General features: G+C 46.1%; 1 protein-coding gene across 2 annotated transcripts; it reads left to right on the forward strand.

Moving 5' to 3' along the window:
* The first annotated feature begins 567 nt into the window (after positions 1 to 567).
* Positions 568 to 3,604, forward strand: KRTDAP (keratinocyte differentiation associated protein). Of its 2 annotated transcripts, XM_039466504.2 has the most exons (6): positions 568 to 696; positions 2,121 to 2,159; positions 2,261 to 2,302; positions 2,477 to 2,521; positions 3,185 to 3,232; positions 3,462 to 3,604. In XM_039466504.2, exons 1-6 carry the CDS (start codon positions 610 to 612, stop codon positions 3,498 to 3,500), a joined length of 300 nt encoding a protein of 99 aa, XP_039322438.1. In that variant the 5' UTR covers positions 568 to 609; the 3' UTR covers positions 3,501 to 3,604. The 2 variants fall into 2 exon arrangements, with proteins under 2 accessions (XP_039322438.1, XP_039322439.1); XM_039466505.2 differs by lacking the exon at positions 2,261 to 2,302.
* Positions 3,605 to 16,593: the final 12,989 nt, after the last annotated feature.

The raw sequence follows: 16,593 nt of genomic DNA on the forward strand, positions 1-16,593 counted from the left end.
GTCCAGGAGTTTAAGGCCAGCTTGGGCAACATGGTGAGACCCATCTCTATAAGAAAATAAAAAAATTAGCTGGATGAGGTGATGTGTGCCTCTAGTCCCAGCTACTATGGAGGCTGAGGTGGGAGGATCTCGAGCCTGGGAGGTCAAGGCTGCAGTTAAGCCATGATCACACCACTGCACTCCAGCCTGGGTAACGAGTGGGAGCCTGTCTTTAAAAAAAAAAAAGGAAGAGAGAAAAAGAAGCCTGAATTCTAAGAGAGGAATGAGGGATATAAGGAAAAGAGACAAAGACAAAAGGAGAGGTTGCTTGGGCACCACTGCCAATCCCTCGGAGGGACAGGTCCAACCTGTCTCTGTCCCAGCCCCATCTGCATGAAGAGACCCATTGCAGTCTCACCTTCCACGTGCCTGGGGCAGAATGCGAATTGAGAAATCCAAGGTAAATGAGGAACAGTCCATGCCTCCCCCTCCCAGAGCCCCGGGGGTGGGCGACAGGATCTGGGGGTGAGTCAGTGGGGTGGGGACCCCATTTCTGTGCTCATCTGCCTCCTTAGGAATATAAAGAGCAAGCAGTGAGGCTCCGCCTCAGAGCACCCCAAACTTGACGCCATGAAGATCCCAGTCCTTCCTGCCGCTGTGCTCCTCTCCCTCCTGGTGCTCCACTCTGCCCAGGGAGCCACCCTGGGTAGTCCTGAGGTGAGCACGTCGCCTGCGTTTTTATTCTTATACCTGTTACCCACCTGCCCCTCCATCTCTCTACCTCCTGTCCATTCCTGGATAAGGGACAGAGATGCTTCTCTTTCCAGGAGGGATGCTGAAGTGTTGGGGGGAGGCTCGTGTACTGACCCCTGGGAGGAGACAGGACTGAGCGGGTGGTCGAGTTCAGACGATCTCCACCACGGGCCCTCGGAGCGTTCACCCATTCCCATCCAGCTGTGCACATGCCTGGGATGTGCGGGGGAGGAGGGGAACTGAAGGGCAGCACATGTGAGACAGGGCAGCTCCAAACCCAGGCCTGCGTCCACATGGGCAGCAGGTGGAGAGGGCGGGGCAAACAGGAAAACTGGCTAGTGCTGCCTGCAGCTGACTTACTCTTAAGTGGGGGCGGTTTGAGCATTCTGGAGACACCGCTGCTTAGCCCCTCTTGGCTTCATTTGTGCTCCTGTGAGCAGCGCCCAGGTGATGGGTGGCTCCCTACTGCCTCTGGAGCGCAGGACACAGTGAGAATCTTTACTATCCAGTCCTCAACCAGAGAGGAAGCCTGATGCCTACTCTGGATTTAAAAGTCTAAGACAGGGTACGGGCTCAGCGGCTGAGGACGGAGCCAGTGGTGTCACTGAGCAGGGGTTTCGGAGCCTCAGGTGATATGGGGCCAACTTCCCCAGTCTGAAAGGGCAGCTTTCACCCCACCTGATGCCACGGAGTAGGAAGACTTGCCCAGAGTTTTAAAATTTTCAGGAGAAACTAGAAATCTGGATGAATTTATGAACTCTTACTAATTCAAAATGCCTAATTCAAACTAAAAACCAAACGAGCCAAACTTCCACGAGATCTAAGCATCTGGAATCAGCCTGTGGGCTCCATGTTTGGCTCTGTCATGGGGAGGACAAAAAGGGACACACTGAGGCTGGGGTGGGGTCCCCATGGAGGTGGGTAATGGAGCCTTCAACATTGGTGGCAATAAAGCCACAAAGCAAAGCAACCTCGATCAGTGAGAAGCAGGCGGTTTACCTCAGCAGCTGGGCTCCCACCTGCACGCGAATCTTTCCCACCCAGCTATACGGACTGAGTGTGGGTGTCTCCAGAACACCCCAACTCTTAGAATTAAGTCCACTGCAGGACAACGCTAGCTAGCATTTCCTGAAAGGAATTCTCAGCTCCAGGCTTTCTGCCTGCTGCTCATCGTGACACTGCTTACATGGACCATTCTCCAATCCCCCTCCTCACCCTGCACATCCACCAACCACGTGCGTGAGTGGAACGGAGCCCACAGTGGAGAATGAGTTGCGTTCTCTTGGGGTCTGGCCTGTGGATGAAGGCAGAGCTGACAGAGACGGATGTGGGCAAGGGCCCTGGCATCATGTGACCACCTGCCTCCTTTTCTCCCTCTGCCTTTCCAGGAAGAAGGCACCATTGATAACTATGCGTCACGACCTGAGGTGAGCATCTGCTTTCCCTGGCCCCCTAGCCGTGAGTTTTTCCTATCTCTCTCTCTCTGTGCTTCTTAGCAACTTTCCTAACACCCTGCTTTTCTGCCCAGGCCTTTAACACTCCATTCCTGAACATCGACAAGTTGCGATCTGTGAGTATACTTCCCTGGTGCTGACCCCACGAATGCCCTCATGACGGAGGGGATGAACGCCTTGCAGAGAGCTTGCAAAGCTGCTACAGCTCCTTCACCTTCTCCAGAGGGCTGGGGGCTAAGCTCTGGCCTCCCTGGAGCTGACCTGCTTCTGCTGTCTCTCTTCCTCCACAGGCTTTCAAGACTGATGATTTCTTTAACTGGCATGCCCTCTTTGAGGTGAGTGCTCGGGCGCCCCTCGGTTGTCTGCCATCCTAGGGTAGTGGCAGCACATTCTGGCTTTTGTCGTCTGGGTTGGTTCCTGAGGCCTGGGAGGGAGTGACCGCCTTGCCTGGGTGCTGCCCAATGGGCTGTCAACCTAAGAAAGCTTCCCCCAGCCACTGTCCTGGCTACCCGCATTTTTCTAAGATGGCAGTGGAGGAGCAGGGCCCCAAAGACAATTGCAGAAGAGGAAGAGCCTAATCAGTCAAGATTTTATTTGAATCCCCTCATCCTCTATGGATAAACTGAGGCCTCCTGCACTTAGAAGGCTGTCAGAGACAGAGCTGGAGCCCGAATCTCCTGGCTCTGCACTGACTGAACAGGTGACCTCATGCAAACACCTTCGGTTCTCTCGGCCTCAGCTTCTTCATGTGTAATGTGGGGATGATGACAGTCCCCACCACAAAAGGTGGCTGTAAAACCCACTAAATCATGCTTGTAGAGCAGTTTGTGCAGGGCAGACACACGATATGGCCTTGGGAAATATTAGCTCCTGATGAAGTCATGATAAAGCAATAACATTATCGTTGCTGTGGTTACTGTGGGAGCTCATTCAGGGACTGCTTACCGCTCCATGCCCGGCCGACCTGCAACGCGTCACTCTCTTTCTCTTTCTTTTAGTCTATCAAAAGGAAACTTCCTTTTCTCAACTGGGAAGCCTTTCCTAAGGTAAGAGGTGTGGGCCTTAGGCAGATATGGAGCTTAGGGGTAAGGGAAGAAGCAGAGGATATGGGAGAGAGTGGGGACAGGGAAAAGAGTATAAAGCTTCTCACCAAACTGAAGGGGGATCTCAGCTACTACGTAAAGAGGAGGACGGGAACTCACACTGAGGCAGAAATTCCTTTCCATCCCTGCCATCCAGGGGTTCCCTATCTAACCCTGACCCTTCTCCCTCCAGCTGAAAGGACTGAGGAGCGTAACTCCTGATGCCCAGTGACCATGACCTCCACTGAAAGAGGGGGCTAGAGTGAGCTCTGATTCTCAGCCTACCACAACTCTTTCCTGGCTCAAGAAGTCCAATAAAACATTTTCCATCCACCAGCTCCTGTATCTGTGTCTTTGTCCTTCTCCTACTGGGCTCTGCAAAGGAATTAAGACGAAATGAGCCTCAAGGCTGGTAGGTAGAAATCTTGACTTCCGAGAGGAGAGGAAGCAGGGAGACAGGAGGAAATAGAAAGGACACACCAAGATGGCAAGAGACCCCCTCGTGTCTTAGCTCCTTTCTGTTGGCTGGGATCCCTGAGGAGCACGAAGCTGTGATTTGCTTAGTAAGATGCCCCCAAAAAATCTGTAAACCAGAAAGTATATGAGACAGGTCTCATTCTCTGGAGAGGGAGCTCCTGGATCCAGAAAACTCTCCTGTGGGTTTGAACAATAAAGACAGCTCAAACTAGCACCAAACACCGATAGATTTGCCGGAGGTCAGGGACACCTCCATTCAGGCCATTCATTGGTTGCCAATTTGTAAACCAAAAAGTATCTGAGATATGTCTCAATCGATTTAGTAGCTTATTTTGCCAAGGTTAAGGATAATGCACAGGAGAAAAACTACAGAATCAGAGAAACAGTCTGGTCTGGGCCTTTCTCCAAAGATGATTTTGAGAGCTTCAGTATTTAAAGGGAAAAAGAGGGGAAAGAGGGAGGGCATGGTCACATTACTGAATCCACATGTTATAAGAGAAAAGGAGCAGGTAGGGAAATAGTTACATATTTGTCTCACGCTCAGTAAATCTGGCACTTTACATAAGATAAGGTGAACCTTTTACCTGTAGCTATTTGTTTAGAAACAAAAGGAAAAGCAGCTTCTTGCATGTCTCAAATTCCAGCTTATCTTTTTTCCTTTCGACAGAGTGAACTGGGGTCCCAAGTTTTTATTTTCCTTTCACAAATCAAACCTGCTCCCTGACCTGTTGGCATTCACCCCCATGCACCTTCTGAAAACCTGATTCCTTCTGTAATGGTGACTTTGTATAACAGAGTTATCTAAAATCTAAGGTTCAGGACCCAGCTTAAATCATATGAACCCATCTGAAATCCTTTTTCTGGAATTAGGGAGGCTCTAAACAAAGAAAACTAGCAGTGTGACCCTGAGTGAGAATGTGACCATGGTGAGTCTTTCAGGGTCTCACTCTGTTGCCCAGGCAGGAGTGCAGTGGCACGATATCAGCTCACTGCAACCTCCACCTCCAGGGTTCAAGCAATTCTCCTGCCTCAGCCTCCTGAGTAGCTGGGATTACAGGCACTCGCCACCACACCCGGTTAATTTTTCTATTTTTAGTAGAGACGGGTTTTACCATGTTGGTCAGGTTGGTCTCGAACTCCTAACCTTGTGATCTTCTCACCTTGGCCTCCCAAAGTGGTGGGATTACAGGTGTGAGCCACTGTTTCTTTATCCGTGAAATGAGTATGGAAATAAATAAGAATGACAATAACCACCCTGGGATGTTATGGAGGTCAAATGAGATAAGTATGTAAAACTTGCACACCGCCAGACATACAGTAGATAATGTATCGTGACTCCCCCAGTTTCAACCAGAGAGCTGCCACAATGACCCAGATTCACTCATTCACTCACCCACCCATCCATCCATCCATCCATCCACCCATCCACCACCCACTACAAAGATTCTGAAACACTGAAGGATTTAGTTTTGCTTCCTATACATGTATTTTCTGTGATCCACTTTGTATACTTAAAATACTAAACTAGTTGGAATTATTTCTAGTTTCTCTTGAAAACTGGGAAAATTAGAGAACAGTGAGTGTGCGACTAGCTTAAAGCCAAGCAGCAGCTGCCCTCTTTGCACAGGACATGGCTCCCAGGTAAGTTTCTACTTGGCAAGTTTCACTTGTTTACATTGCCATTGGCCTTTATAAGCAACTGAGTTTGTAAACCATGATCTGCAGTTTAATTGAGGAAGTACACTTCAAGGGAAATTAAACTTGGTTCCTACTTTCAAGGTGCTTACAGACCAGGTGAGTAAGACATGTAAACGTTGCTGGCTGGGCGCGGTGGCTCGCACCTGTAATCCCAGCAGTTTGGGAGGCTGAGGCAGGCAGATGAGGTCAGGAGTTCGAGACCATCCTGGCCAACAGGGTGAAACCCTGTCTCTAGTAAAAATATAAAAATGAGCCGGATGTGATGGTGCATGTCCTGGATCTATGCTAAATCATGTGAAATCCCAGCTACTCAGGAAGTGGAAGCACGAGAATCGCTTGAACCCGGGAGACAGAGGTTGCAGTGAGCCAAAATTGTGCCACTACACTCCAGCCTCAACGACAGAGCAAGACTCTGTCTCCAAAAAAAAAAAAAAAGTTGCGGTCGGGCGCGGTGGCTCAAGCCTGTAATCCCAGCACTTTGGGAGGCCGAGGCGGGTGGATCACAAGATCAAGAGATTGAGACCATCCTGGTCAACATGGTGAAACCCCGTCTCTACTAAAAATACAAAAAATTAGCTGGGCATGGTGGCGCGTGCCTGTAATCCCAGCTACTCAGGAGGCTGAGGCAGGAGAATTGCCTGAACCCAGGAGGCGGAGGTTGTGGTGAGCCGAGATTGTGCCACTGCACTCCAGCCTGGGTAACAAGAGCGAAACTCCGTCTCAAAAAAAAAAAAAAAAAAAAAAAGAAAAAAAAGTTGCTTATGCTCTTCCTTCCAATACACACAAAGGAGAGGAAAGCTATAAATGGAATGGCCAAAAGAGAAGAAAATCAAGGACAGTGGTCAAATGCCGAAATCAACTGAAATACTTAGCAAAGATTGCATACTCACAAACCGGGTCATAGGAAATGGCATACAGGAAGAAGACGGAAGGTGCTTAAGGGACACCAATCAAGTGACTAGGTTTTAGGGGAGAAGTATAGCGTCTTCAGAGGACTGGGAATCATGATACACAAGTTAAGAGTATCTCTGAGATAAGGTGGAAGTTCTTAAAGTGTGGCCCCCAGGCTGGCAGCACCAGGATCCCCTGGGAACTGAAAAGAAATGCAAATTCTTGGGCCCCACTCCAGATCTACTAAATCAGAAACAAGGGGTGGGGCCCAGCAATCTGTGTTTTAACAAGTCCTCTAAGCAAGTCTGATTCACTAAAGCCTGAGAACCACTTCCAAAAGGAAAGTTAGAGAATGATTAACCCAGAATCAGGATAGTAGTTATCTCTTCGATGGGAGACATCCCATGTGATAAGAAAGTGGCACATAGAAGATAAGGGGCTGACAGAAGCCACTTCTATATAATGTTTCATTTCTTCTTTAAACACATACATTTTATACACACTTAGGCATGCTGTATTTCACAATAACATATTACTAAAGCCAGAGACTGTCAGACCAATTTGTAAGTGCTGACAGAATACAGAGTCAAGACACAATTGGAGTCTAGAGAGACTGCGGTCTGAACCAAAAATACAAAAACAAAAAGACAAAGTGAAGTGTAGACAGACTTGTGTACAGGAGTGATGGACGTATGCTAGATCATGTGAAATTGACAAAATACACAAACCATGGGTCAGGCCATTCACAGGATTCAAAGAATGGAAGACACAGCCCCTGTTCTCCCAGGGGATGACCTGTGCAGGACGACAAAGCCGGGATTAGTCACTCTTCATTTTATACTTTATAAAAACAACAACGGGTGCATCTTTCTCTTTTTCTTTTGAGAGGGAGTCTCACTCTGTAGCCCAGGCTGGAGTGCAGTGGTGCAATCTCAGCTCACTACAACCTCCACCTCCCAGGTTCAAATGATTCTCCTGCCTCAGCCTCCCGAGAAGCTGGGACTATAGGCGCCCGCCACCATGTCCAGCTAATTTTTGTATTTTTAGTAGAGACAGGTTGTTGGCCAGGCTGGTCTTGAACTCCTGACTTCAGGTGATCTGCCTGCATTGGCCTCCCAAAGTGCTGGGATTATAGGTGTGAGCTACTGCGCCTGACCAACAAATGCATCTTGTATGGACGCTATACCACCTGTTCAACAGGATGTACAGATATATGCTGAGCTATGTAACCATCTCCAAGATAGAGTAAAACGAAAAAAGAGTGTCAGATCATTAGGCTGCCATGCGGTCAAAGATATGGTACAAATATATGATATTATCTGCATAAAATAGCTCTGGAATAAAACTTGAGAAGTAACAGTGATCACTTTTGGGGAGTTAGAGACTTTCGCTGTGTACCTTTTTGGATTTTATGAACAATTTTTTTTTTTACCATGTGCAAATTACATATTCACAAGAATAAATTAAAAACCAAAACTCTCGAGTAAAGGAAACAAAAATGCCAAAAAACTCTTTGCATTGTAAAGTCGTAGGGCCTAGTCCATGCACTGACCCAGACAGAGTAGGTACTTCTCAACTGAGTGGATGAAACCGACTTCTCACATTGACCACACTGTTTTGCTACTCAGAATGTTGTCCCTGAGCCAGCAGCATCACCATCACTTGGTGCTTGCTTGCTAGAAATGCAGAAGCTCAGGCCCGGCGTGGTGGCTCACACCTGTAATCCCAGCACTTTGGGAGGCTGAGGTGGGTGGATCACGAGGTCAAGAGATAGAGACTATCCTGGCCAACATGGTGAAACCCTGTCTCTACTAAAAATACAAAAAAAATTAGCTGGGTATGGGCCTCTAACCTTGGCCTCCCAAAGTGTTGAGTGCCTGGTTGGCACCATGCCCAGCTACTCAGGAGGCTGAGGCAGGAGAATCGCTTGAACCTGGGAGGCGAAGGTTGCAGTGAGCAGAGATCGTGCCACTGTACTCCAGCCAGGCGACAGAGCAAGACTCCGTCTCAAAAAAAAAAAAAAAAAAAAAAAAGAAAGAAAGAAAGAAATGCAGAAGCTCTGCCCACCCAGAGCTAATGAATGAGAATTTTAACAAGACCAATGCCCCCAGATGATTCACACGTGCAATTACATTTGAGAAGCACAGCCTTAGGCATAACGTTGAGTGCTATGCAGATCCACCTGCTGCTTACGATAAAGGAAGCACCTGGGGAGGAGGCACCAGATATCCCAGAACGATGTGTTTAAATATGATGATGTGTTTAAATATGACAGAAGGGAGGAAATAGTTTTGCACCAGGATAAGAAAATTAGGGAAAGTAACTCTGAGTTTGGCATTCATAAAGAAACTTAAAAAAAAAAAAGTCCTTGTCATACTCAGCCAGGACATAAAGGGACTAAAAACCAAAGCCAAACTCACTGATTACCTTTGGAGGCTGCCGGGAATCAATTCATTTTAAAAACTGGTAAATAAAAGAAATGAATCAAGCATCCATCCTGACTTTCCTCTATGAACTATACTTCAGGGTAAACGGTTTCTCTCTCTTTTTTTATTTTTTGAGACAGGGTCTTGCTCTGTCACCCAGGCTGGAGTACAGTGTCGTGATCGTGACTTGAGGAAGGCTTCACTTCCCTGACTCAAGCAATCCTCCTGCCTCAGCCTCCTGAATAGTTGGAATTACAGGCAAAAGCCACCACACCTGGCTAATTTATAATTTTTTTTGTAGAGATGGGGGTCTTGCTATGTTGCCCAGGGTGGTCTTGAACTCCTGACTTCAAGTGATCCTCTGGCCTTGGCCTCCCACAGTGTTGAAATTACAGGCACAAGAGCTCATGCCCGGCTGGCACAATTTTTCTTTATACAAGAATTTGAAGCTAGTAAATGCAAAAGAAATAATAAAATATTTTCCTTTTTCAAAACTTAATAAAATAATGTAGGCTAGCATCTGTAGGGAAGGAAAGAAACCTTTTCCTCTGCTGCCTTAGGTTCAGCAGCTGTGGCATCCTAATTAAATTAACAAAAGAGGCCAGGCATGGTGGCTCACACCTGTAATCCCAGCACCTTGGGAGGCCGAGGTGGGTGGATCACCTGAGGTCAGGAGTTCGAGACCAGCCAGACCAACACGGTGAATCCCGTCTCTACTAAAAATATAAAAATCGGCTGGGCATGGTGTGCAGGCCTGTAGTCCCAGCTACTCAGGAGGCTGAGACAGGGAATTGCTTGAACCTGGGAGGCAGAGGTAGCAGTAAGCCAAGATAACACAACTGTACTCCAGCCTGGGTGACACAGTGAGACTCCATCTTAAAAAAAAAAAAAATTGGCCAGGTGTGGTAGCTCACACCTATAATCCCAGCACTTTGGGAGGCCAAGATGGGTGGATTACGAGGTCAGGAGTTCAAGATCAGCCTGGCCAAGATGGTGAATCCCCATCTCTACTAAAAATACAAAAAAATCAGCTGGGTTCCTGAAATACCACAGGGGGATAAAATTAAAAAAATAAAATGAGCTCGGTGTGGTGGTGGGTACCTGTGGTCTTAGCTACTCAGGAGGCTGAGGCAGAGAATGGCTTAAACCCAGGAGATGGAGGTTGCAGTCAGCTGAGATTGTGCCACTGCACTCCAGCCTGGGCTACAAAGCAAGACTCCTATCTCAAAAAAAAAAAAAAGAAAGAAAGAAAGAAACAAAAGATTAGCAGAAGAAAAGGCTTATTATGTATTCATCCTGAAGCTGTGCAGAAAAGAAGTGAAAGCCTAAAGAAGTGGTCAGGTTTGAGGCTCATACAGTGTTTTAACAAAGGATGATCAATTGTGGAAAAGTAGCCTGGGTGCGGTGGCTCATGCCTGTAATCCCAGCGAGACTCTGCCTAAAAAAAGAAAAAAAATGTGGAAAAGTGAGAAAACAATGAAAAAGGAATTCGGACATCCAGGTGAGGTAACTTGTGGGAGGGTAAGTAAAATAAACAGGGGAAATTATTGGAAGATAAGGCTTATTTAGTAAGGTTTGCTTATGCAGATTCAAGTCTCCAGTGTTATCTCTTCTACCTGATGGGAAATGTATGCCCTGCTTTTGGCAGAAAGGGAGAGGACAGAGAGTTCCTCCCCTGTCTGCTGCTGCTTAATTGCCTTCAGCTCAAAATAATCCTTATGCTAAAGCAGTATACTTTGGAGTGGCACACTCTAATCCCCTTCACATTAATGACTGCCCAAACTGGCCGGTGAAATGCTGATGGGGAACTTTATGGTGGTGAATCAAGCTCACAACCCATGAACCCATGGTCTGCCCAACAAGAGAGAGAAGAGACAAGCCTCTGCAGACTTGATGCACCAGAATGCACAGAGCCCCACACTGAAGCATTCTTGCCAAAAAGCAACCCCAAGCCTGATTAAAACTCCAGAATCTAGATCTAACTACCAGTTTGCAGGCTGATGAAAAGGCACAGAAAAACATGATAAAGGATTCTACAGGAAAGGCATTAGTAATTCCCCCCTACCCTCGGCATTTCCTATGAGAAATTCTTGAAAACTGATAACCCAGTTTCTTCAACAAAATCACTGTGGAAAAGCTGGGCACGGTGGCTCATGCCTGTAATCCCAGCACTTTGGGAGGCTGAGTCAGGCAGATCACCTGAAGTCAGGAGTTTGAGACCAGGCTGGCCAACATGGAGAAACTTCATCTCTGCTAAAAATACAAAATTAGTTGGGTGTAGTGGCGCATGCCTGTAATCCCAGCTACTCCGGAGGCTGAGGCAGAATTACTTGAACCTGGGAGACGGAGGTTGCAGTGAGCCAAGATCGCACTATTGCACTCCAAACTCGGCAATAAGAGGGAATCTCCATCTCAAAAACAAACAAACAAAAACTTTGTAGAACAAAAGGGGGAAAAACCTAAAAATAAAAATTGATAGGGCTGGGTGTGGTGGCTCACACCTGTAATACCAGCACTTTGGGAGGCTGAGGTGGGTGGATCACCTGAGGTCAGGAGTTTGAGACCAGCCTGGCCAACACGGTGAAACCCCATCTCTACTAAAAATACAAAAATTAGCCGGGCGTGGTGGTGCGCACCTGTAATCCCAGCTACGTGGGAGGATGAGGCAGAAGAATCCCTTGAACCCGGGAGGCAGAGATTGCAGTGAGCCAAGATCGTGCCACTGCACACCAGCCTGGGTGACAGAGTGAGACTCTGTCTCCAAAAAGGATGTAAGGGACACATGACTTAAATGAAGCATATGAATCTTGTCTATATCCTAATTTGAACAAACCAACTGGGAGAGAAAAAGATTTAGGAGATGATGAAGGAAATCTGAACATGGACAAATTGATATTAAGAAATTATCATCTTTAGTCTGGGCACAGCAGCTCATGCCTGTAATCTCAGCACTTTGATATGGAAGGCTGAGATGGGTGGATTGCTTGAGTCCAAGAGTTCAAGACCAGCCTGGGCAACATAATGAGACCCCATCTCTAAAAAAATTTTAAAAATAAAGAAACAAAATAAATAAAAATAAATTACCTTTGGCTAGAGTCACGGAGTGAAAACTAAAATTAAGGAAATAAAAAAAGAAATTATTAATTTTTTTTAGATGTGAAAATGTCATTGTACTTATGTTAAAAAGAGTCTTTACCTTACAGATACATAATGATGAATTTATGAATGAAGTAATAAACTCATTAGGATTTGCTTCAAAATAATCCAGTGGGGGGAATAGGTTGGGGTACACAGGAAATAAGGTCAGTAATTGCCTAATAAATACATAAAAGTTCATTATGCTAGCTTTTTATTTTTGCACATTTTGAAGGGTTCTATAATAGTTTCTTCGAATATTCAAAAAATTTAAAGAGTATACTTTTTTTTTTTTTTGAGACAGAGTCTTGCTGTGTCGCCCAGGCTGGAGTGCAGTGGCGTGATCTTGGCTCACTGCAACCTCTACCTCCAGGGTTCATGCGATTCTCCTGTCTCAGCCTCCAGAGTAGCTGGGACTACAGGCGCGTGCCATCACACCGGGCTAATTTTTTGTATTTTTAGTAGAGGTGGGGTTTCACTGTGTTAGCCAGGATGATCTTGATCTCCTGACCTCGTGATTCACCCACCTGGGTCTCCCAAAGTGCTGGGATTACAAGTGTGAGCCACCGCTCCCAGCCAAGAGTATACTTTTAGAGGAGGGACGGGGGAGGACGGCCCTTTAGTGGGCTGAGCGCACAGAACCGGTAGTGCCGGATACTGGATTGGGAATACCATCCTTCAGCCTGGCTATCTTGCAGGCATGGAAGCCTGGAAATGCAGGTTGGGTCAGATGATGGGGGGCCGAGAAATTTCCACTCAATCCTTTGGTCAGTAAAGATAGTCCTGAAGGTGGTAACCACCACAGTCGCAACTGCAATCGCAGCCATTCTTATTTGGTGCCAGGCTTTATGCCAAGTGCTTTGCATATATTATCTCAGCTGATCCACATAACAATCCTATTAGGTTGGCATCATTATCTCCATCTTACAAACAAAGAAACTGAATCTTAGAGAGAGGAGTACAGTCACGCTCTGCAGAATGACGTTTCGGTCAACAACAGACTGCATAAACAACAGTGGTCCCAAAAGATTATATCATATTTGCACTGTACCTTTTCTATGTTTAGAAACACAAATACTTACTGTGTTACAATTGGCTGCAGCCTTCAGTCCAGTGACACGCTGTGCAGGTTTGTAGCCTAGGAGCCATAGGCTATACCGTCTAGCCTAGGTGTGGAGTAGGCTATGCTATATAGGTTTGTTTAAGTGCATTCTGCTGTTCTTCATTTCTCAAAAGGTATCTCTATCATTAAGTGACTCATGACTGTAATCTGTTCAAGCTCACACAGCCAGGATTGAACCCGTACCTACATTACCCTTGCTTCAACTGGAGTAATTTGGACTTCACTTGCTTTATAACCTACTGTTTCTTTTAAGACTGCTTGGAAAAAAAAAAAAAAAGCTTCCATTCCTTAAAAAACATTTAAAGCTGGTAGTGGTGGCCCATGCCTGTAATCCCAGCACTTTGGGAGGCTGAGGTGGGTGGATCACCCGAGGTCGGGAGTGCCAGGCCAGCCTGACCAACACGGAGAAAGCCCGTCTCTATGAATAAAATAAAATTAGTTGGGCGTGGTGGCACATGCCTGTAATCCCAGCTACTGGGGAGGCTGAGGCAGGAGAACTGCTTGAACCTGGGAGGTGGAGGTTGCGGTGAGCCGAGATCGCACCAGCCTGGGCAACAAGAGCAAAACTCTGTCTCAAAAGAAAAAAAAAAAAAAAGTTTGGAAACCACTGCTAAGGATCCGTTGTAGGCATTTAAGGTAGTACAACTTAACAGTTAGAATATGAGTTATAAGATCAGTCAGACCTGATTTCAAATTCTCTTCCTACCACTTTACTAGCTGTGTGACCTCTGCGTGGTCACTCTGCAGGGCCAGAGTTTCACCATTTGTAAAGTGGGAATAATAGCAATACTTCCCAGGGGTTAAGAAAAACCACAGTAAATGTTAGCCTAGTTTTTTTTTTTTATGCTAATAAACAGTACCTGTTATTATTATGCCATAAAACTCCATTCAAATAAAGACTCAGATAGAGTCAGACTTAAGAGAAATAATATTTGCAACTGCATTCACTTGCTCTCTTCTGACAGATGAGGAAACTGAGGCCCAGAAAGATGAAGTGACTTTCTCAAGAGCCACTGAGAAGAAATACCAGAACCAGGCTTTCGACTCCTCAGGCTCTGAAAGACTTCAGAGCCCTAGAATTTTTAACTATTTTATTTTCTTGTGTTGGCTGGGCACAGTGGTTCACATCTGTAATCCTAGTGCTTTGGGAGGCCAAGGCGGCAGGATTGTTTGGGGCGAGGAGTTCGGGACCAGTCTCAGCAAGACAGTGAGACCCCTGTTTCTACAAAAAAACATTTAAAAAAAATTAGCCAAGCATGGTGGCGCTTGCTTGTAGTTCCAGCTATTTGGGAGGCTCAGGGGAAGAGGATCACTTAGTCCAAGGAGTTCAAGGCTACAGTGAGCTATGATTGCAACACTACACTCCAGCCTGAACAAGACACTGTCTTAAAAAAAAAAATTAGCTCCCAGGTATTGAGCACCTATAGTGTGTTTGATATTGTAGTAAGTTCTTTATATTCATGGTCTCATTTAACTCTTATGGCTTTATGAAGTAGCCATCGTTATCACGTGTACTTTACAGACAAGAAAATGAAACACAAAGGGGTAAAGCATGGTTGGGTTTAACTTTCTGTCATTGAAGTTTCTCAGCAGATTCCTAATGCCAAAACCAAGATAGAAGTAGAGTTGTGGATGGCGCAACCCAGCAATGACCATCCTAGGGGTACACTAGAGAGAAATTATTGCATATATATGCAAAGAGGCAGGTGTAAGGATTTTCACAGAAGCAATGCTTGGAATAGCTCCAAGCTAGAAACCACAAATGAAAGAGTGGCTGTTTAGGCCAGGTGCGATGGCTCACACCTATAATCCCAGCCCTTTGGGAGGCCAAGGTGGGGGGACCACTTGAGGCAAGGAGTTCAAGACCAGCCTGGCCGACATGATGAAACACTGTCTCTACTAAAAATAACAAAATTAGCTGGGCATGGTGGCAGGCACCTGTTGTCTCAGCTACTCAAGAGGCTCAGGCAGGAGAATCACTTGAACTTGGGAGGTGGAGGTTGCAGTGAGCCAAGATCATGCCACTGAACTCCAGCCTGGGCAACAGAGCAAGACTCTGTCTTAGACAAACAAACAAACAACAACAAAAAAATGGATGTCTAAAATAGGGTGGACCACATGGTGGAAGGGTAGCTGTCCAGCAATAAAATAAGAGTGCCACGTGCATCCACTTGCCTGTATACATGCAGAAAGGGGTAATCTCTTTCTTCCTCGTTGTTAAAACTAAAACTTTAAACAAATTAAATCTAACAGAGTTTAACTGAGCAAATAACAATCTGTGAATCAGGTAGCCCTCAAATCAGACTGGCTCTGGCATAGCCATGTGGTTGAACGAGATTTATGGACAGAATAAGGAAAGTGATGCGTAGAAAACGGAAGCGAGGCACAGAAACAGCTCACATTCGCCTTATTCGAACATGGTTTGAACGGCTAGCCTCCTCTGATTGGCTGAAACTCAGTGATTGGCACAAAAGTAGGTTACCGTCTGTTTACAGGTCAAATTAGGTTACAGTGTACAGAAAAACTTTTAGGGTGATCTTAAAATATAGAAAGAGGCAGCTTTAGGCTAAACTTAACACCATCATAAAATGTCATGGCTGACATCCCCAATAAAAGACAGGTTAACAAAAGAAAAGCATAACAAATGTATCACCTGCACACCTGTGCACAGGAGTCATATAAAATATGAAAACTCACAGAAAGGGCCAGTTGGTTGAAGTCTTTATACCATTTGAGGTAACAGAAAGAACAGAGGCTTAGAGGGTGGGTGGCGAGACAAGTTAGGGAGGGAGAGAGAGGAAAGGTCTAGCTGGCAAGGTCAAACGCGATGCAGATGAAACCCCACACGTAGCAGGCAGCTCTCAGAATGAACAGACAGTAACCTGTGGTACAAGTTTCTCTGTGAGGTCGGGCATGATGCTCACGCCTGTAATCCCAGCACTTTGGGAGGTCAAGGAAGGTGGATCACTTAAGGTCAGGGGTTGGAGACCAGCCTGACCAACATGGTGAAACCCTGTTTCTACTTAAAATACAAAAATTAGCCAGGCTTGATGGTGGGAGCCTGTAAGCCCAGCTACTCAGGAGGCTGAGGCAAGAGAATTGCCTGAACTTGGGAGGTGGAGGCTGCAGTGAGCTGAGATCGTGCCACCGCACTCCAGCCCAGGTGACACAGTGAGACTCCATCTCAAAAAAAAAAAAAAAAGTTTCTCTGTGAGACCTTCAAAAGGTATCAGACTCTCAGTCTCTCTCTCCTGTGAGTTAATCTTCTCTAGCTCAGGACAAGGTGGGGTGGGGGTGGTTAGAGAAAACCTGGCCCTCTATTTTACTAATGTTAATGTTCTCTATAGACGTAAACCTCCACAAAAGGTACAACCAGGGCTTCGGTTCTATCTGAAATACTTTCTTTCCTTTCCTTTTTTTTTTTTTTTTTTTTTTTTTTTTAAAGACAAGGTGTTGCTCTGTTGCTCAGGCTGGAGTGCAGTGGCACAATCACAGCTCACTACAGCCTGACCTCCCGGGATCAAGTGATACTCCCACTTCAGCTTCCTGAGGAGCTGGGACTACAGGCACACACC

Source organism: Saimiri boliviensis, chromosome 14 (assembly GCF_048565385.1).
Source record: "Saimiri boliviensis isolate mSaiBol1 chromosome 14, mSaiBol1.pri, whole genome shotgun sequence".
NCBI lineage: Eukaryota > Metazoa > Chordata > Mammalia > Primates > Cebidae > Saimiri > Saimiri boliviensis.